Here is a 4,357-nt window from a genome sequence, read left to right as displayed (position 1 = left end):
CTTACGCGTGAGCATCACGCTGGTGCATGGGCTCTGCAGACTTCTTCGGACAGGGACTGTTGGCCGGTGAACCAATCCAGAAGGCAGAAGCAAAAGAAAAAGCGTGTACGAACAATTCAAACAACCAGCTTGTCCGATGCACTGGAATGATGGTTACGACGGAGTGCGATTAATAATGCACGGAGCGTTTTAACATTGTCTTACTACACAGATGATGCCAATCATTTTCCTGCTCATGGCGTCCTCATCTTTAAGTTCGACCTCCTTTCTGAGCGCTCTGGTACACAATAACGAATAGTTGCAACATGATAATTGATGCTTTTGCTGAAGCTCGTATTAAGAGCCAGTTATGCTTCCCTAGGAAAGATGAGGAGACAGGCAGAAGGTCACATGCTCTTTCGCAGTAAGATCGGTTAAGAACAAATCAAGAAGTTTGAGATGTCGATGGCTTCTCGAATAAAAGAAGTTTCCAGCTCTAGCTTTACTCAGAGTGGAATTATAGAGCAGGAACAAGGTGAAAGCCATTTTCACAGCATGCATACCAAGTTTTTGGTACCAGATCATGAAGACCAATGAAGGCAAAATCTTCAGAGAAATTGTATGTTCATGACCCTGCAGGGCAAGTGAGTAAAGTTCTCATCATTGGAAATTTTACGATCACGACCCTCACAACTCCACATCTAGATGAAGAAGATGATAGGAAGTGGTGCGACTCGTGTAGATATTCCCTTTTGTCAGGGTTATCCTAGCACACTACACTGTCTACCTCCCTGACATTATGAACGACTGCGGCCAAGTCTTCTGCATGTTTTATCTAGTAGTACTATCCAAGAGGACAAGGGTCAGTTTGGAAATGGATGAAACGAAGAGCTAGAAATAGATTGCCTCAGTAATAATCCAAAATTGGTGATGAAGTTGAACGGGTCGACTCTTTACAGTAGGTGAATCGAACTACCAGATGTATTCACAGAAAGAGAGGTGAACTCTACAATCACACCTGCACTTTGCGGAACCTATACAGACTTATAGCGTGCATGCGCATGAAGACTTAAAACAAACCTGCATATCTAGACTGAGCTGGAGGATTATGAGTTGGGAACTTAAAGTAAACATGCTTCCATATCTACAGATTCACAGGGGAGTCTTCAAATGTTCGCCTTTCTCTATCAACATTGAAGATCGATCTGTCTTCGCCGATTCGAACCAGCCCCGATAATTACCACGGATATTGAGTTAGTGATTAAGAAATAATCTTCAGCTTCTGTGGACGAACACTACCCTTCATTGATGCCTAGTTTCATGAGTATGTCTTTCGCTGTTTCGCAGATCAGAGCATTGTACTCACTGCTGTGCTGGGAGAGGATGAACGTTGCCATTGCTCATGCCGCCGGCTCCAATGTTCACAATCATCCCAACATTCACTCCATTTCCTCCAAGCTCAGAGGGTGGTGGAATCCTCTTTCGCTTTTTCTTTTCATACGCAATTCCTCTCGCCTTCGCTTGCATCTCCCGCACCTCTCGTAAGTAGAGCCGCACCTGTCTCGCCCCGAAAGGGTTGCTTTCTGGTTTTCCCCCATTTTCCTCAAATGCGGCTCGTAACCTCCCAATCAGAGCGTCGAGGGAACCCCAGGCCTGCCGCAACGGGCATGGACACGGATGAGGAGGATGTGGCAGTCCGAAGAACGAGCATGAAGCGATGTGCACCTTCGTCTTTCCGAATTGGTCCAGGTACCTCACGAACTCCAGCACATGCAACCCGGTGCATCTTGCCAGAGCTAAAGGAGGGCGATGATTTCGAAGATATTGCCCAAAAGTGTTCCAGTCCCGACGCTTCTGCGCCTCGTAGCGACTTGGAACTCCTGTATTCTGCTCATGCTGGTGATCGACCTGCTCTCGAGAGGAAACTGTTCCATTCGGAGCTTGTCCTGGTAATCTCATGAAACCTGACGATGGGCCTGCACTGTTATGTTCTAAATTGTTGTCCAGAGCAACTTCGCCATTCATGAGTGACTGTATCCGGCTTGCAAAGTCGTTATCTCTGGTCATAAACGGCTTTGAGTCCCTGTGCAAAGCATTTATGTACTGTTCCCCGGGAAGAAACTGAAATGCCGTCGTGTCATTGAATCTGCTACTATCCCCAGGGTGTATACTTGATGCCGGTGGAATATTAAGAAGGTTACGAAACTCGGAGGAGTGGAACTCAGACATCATTTAATACCAATCAGCGTTAGCCGTGCAGGTGGTGTGTATTGGATTCAACGGAGAACCTCTTGCACGTCAGAATAAAGGTACAACATGGAAAAGGGTCCTGTAGCATCACGTAGCGAAGAAGCACTTGCAGATAAGTGAGCCTTCAAAATCCTGCAAGAATAGAATGATACGCATCAGAAGATTTTCTTTACTTGAAAAATAATCTATCTATCAGCAAAGGTGTCAACTTCAGTAAACTCGTTTTTAAATTCACCACCTCCATTTCAATTGACAGGAAAATAACTTTTAGGGTGAAAAGCAAACAAGTTAGGAGGCCTGAAGATACATTCATGCGAAAGCGTTCAATTATTGCCTAAGTGAAGTCGTTTGCTACATATCGATGCCGGAAGCCAAGACAAGCACTCTTAGAGTTGATTAACTTAAGAAAAAACTGATGCCTAAACGCATATCTCTGGGTCAAAATCAAGCACACTCATGATATTTTTGAATCAAAGTTTGGATTTTCGATGCTTAGTACATCCAACATAAGACAGGACTGACAGTTTAGAGAGCCAAGGTCTAAGAAATATAAACACTGACAAGAATCTGAAAGGGTTAGATCAGTTGAAGGGTCGTCGGTACGTCTTAAAATAATCCATAATGCCTTCGGTACTGGGCCAGTGATTACTGAACTATGGCACACTAAATCTCTGGCTGTTGTTAACTGTGTCGCAAACTGGCGACTGCGCCAAGACATACCAATACACACAATAAGTTAACAGACGCCACAAAACATGCGGCTAGAAAGTTACAGGTAAACAATTTGTACTACGAGCCAGACCCTGGTTTCAGTGTAGCAGCGACCTGTGGAACTAGATCATGACAAGTGAGACGGAGACCAATTGCAAGGACTTTGAGTAAAGATCCAGGCCAACTTGCAAGCGACCGCTACCGATAAAATTGTTCGTCTGGTTTTATGATTAAAACACGCGTTTAAGATTAACAATTCAAAACTCTAAACCTATCCTCTAGTACTCTCAAGCTGGTTCGTCTCTACAATGCACCGACGAGGTGATTCCTGCAGGGGGGATACAAAAGCTGATGCAATCCAAATCTGAGAGAACCCAACGCTATGGCAGAGCATAGCAAAAGCGTGTCAGAACGACTGTGAATCACGATTCTTCTGCTCATGCGCACTAGAAATTAAACGAGATGCAAATGAAATCACCACGGCTCTGGCTTAATTTCTTGTGTGAAGGTCTAGCACCTCGAGAAAAGTGCGTCGCATTTCAAAATATCCACTCATTGAAGTACTCCTACATAAACGATATCACAGGCCAGAACTGTGACTACAACCGTAGAAAGAGTTCAAACTACTGTCCGACCTGAACCTGTTCTTTAAAAGGGATCAAGATACTCCACATCTTCGGGAGGCTTATCTAAGACAGTTGGCTTAGAGCCTTCGGTGAGGCTAAAAACTGGGTTAGCTCGTGAGGGCTGAAACAGTTGGTGAGACAAGAGTACCAGGGTACTTGCTGCATCAGACAACGCTGCGCCAATACTGCAAGCTCAACTGAGCGCACTAACAAACACCTCACCAGTGGGTACTGCAGACCCCTCTGACCTCGGGTACCCTCGATCCCTTTGCCATTACCAAAAGAAACAACGTAAAAACAAATCCCTGACATCGACACGCCAAACCAGGTAGACCCAATGCATTTGACAGTACCAAGCATTCAAGCCATTTTGAGAAGCAGGCACTCCTTCCTACCTCTCAAACAGCTCTCTGCCTCACTCGTTTCCAGTCTCTCGATCGCACAAGCGTCAACGAGCACAAACTTACACCTCACACGCCAGTCATTTCCCCACAATGCGGACCACTGGCTGAAGCAAGGGGCCTGACTACCACTTCAAGCCCTCTTCCCGTCAAAATAGGAGGACAAAACTAGAACAGACAGCGCCGGCTCCAAGCAGAGATTCCTCCATGTCATCACTTACAGACATTACAGTTCGTTTATCTTTGTCCTATGTGCATCTGGTTCTTGTGTAGGGACCGAATGATCTGATGGGCTTTCGACGTATAATTAAATACAATTTTTGAACAACAACGGAGTCGTCGCTGCATCTCTTGGCTTCAGGATACCATTGCGTGGATGAGAAGAAAAGC

The 4,357-nt window shown here is 45.4% G+C and overlaps 1 protein-coding gene across 5 annotated transcripts; it reads right to left on the bottom strand.

Annotated features, from left to right (window-relative positions):
• Positions 1–573: 573 nt before the first annotated feature.
• Positions 574–4,120, bottom strand: LOC112277027 (uncharacterized). 5 transcript variants are annotated; one of them, XM_024508986.3, is made up of 2 exons: positions 4,034–4,120; positions 574–2,361 (listed from the first exon to the last, which is right to left on the bottom strand). In XM_024508986.3, exon 2 carries the CDS (start codon positions 2,209–2,211, stop codon positions 1,342–1,344), a length of 870 nt encoding a protein of 289 aa, XP_024364754.1. In that variant the 5' UTR covers positions 2,212–2,361; positions 4,034–4,120; the 3' UTR covers positions 574–1,341. The 5 variants fall into 5 exon arrangements, with proteins under 5 accessions (XP_024364754.1, XP_024364753.1, XP_024364752.1 ...); XM_024508985.3 differs by having other exon boundaries at positions 3,715–4,060; XM_024508984.3 differs by having other exon boundaries at positions 3,920–4,060.
• Positions 4,121–4,357: the final 237 nt, after the last annotated feature.

Source organism: Physcomitrium patens, chromosome 24, assembly GCF_059467195.1.
Source record: "Physcomitrium patens ecotype Gransden chromosome 24, ASM5946719v1, whole genome shotgun sequence".
NCBI classification, from domain to species: Eukaryota; Viridiplantae; Streptophyta; class Bryopsida; order Funariales; family Funariaceae; genus Physcomitrium; species Physcomitrium patens.
Note: the sequence above shows the minus strand (reverse complement) of the source record. Positions and strands in the feature narration are given on the sequence as shown.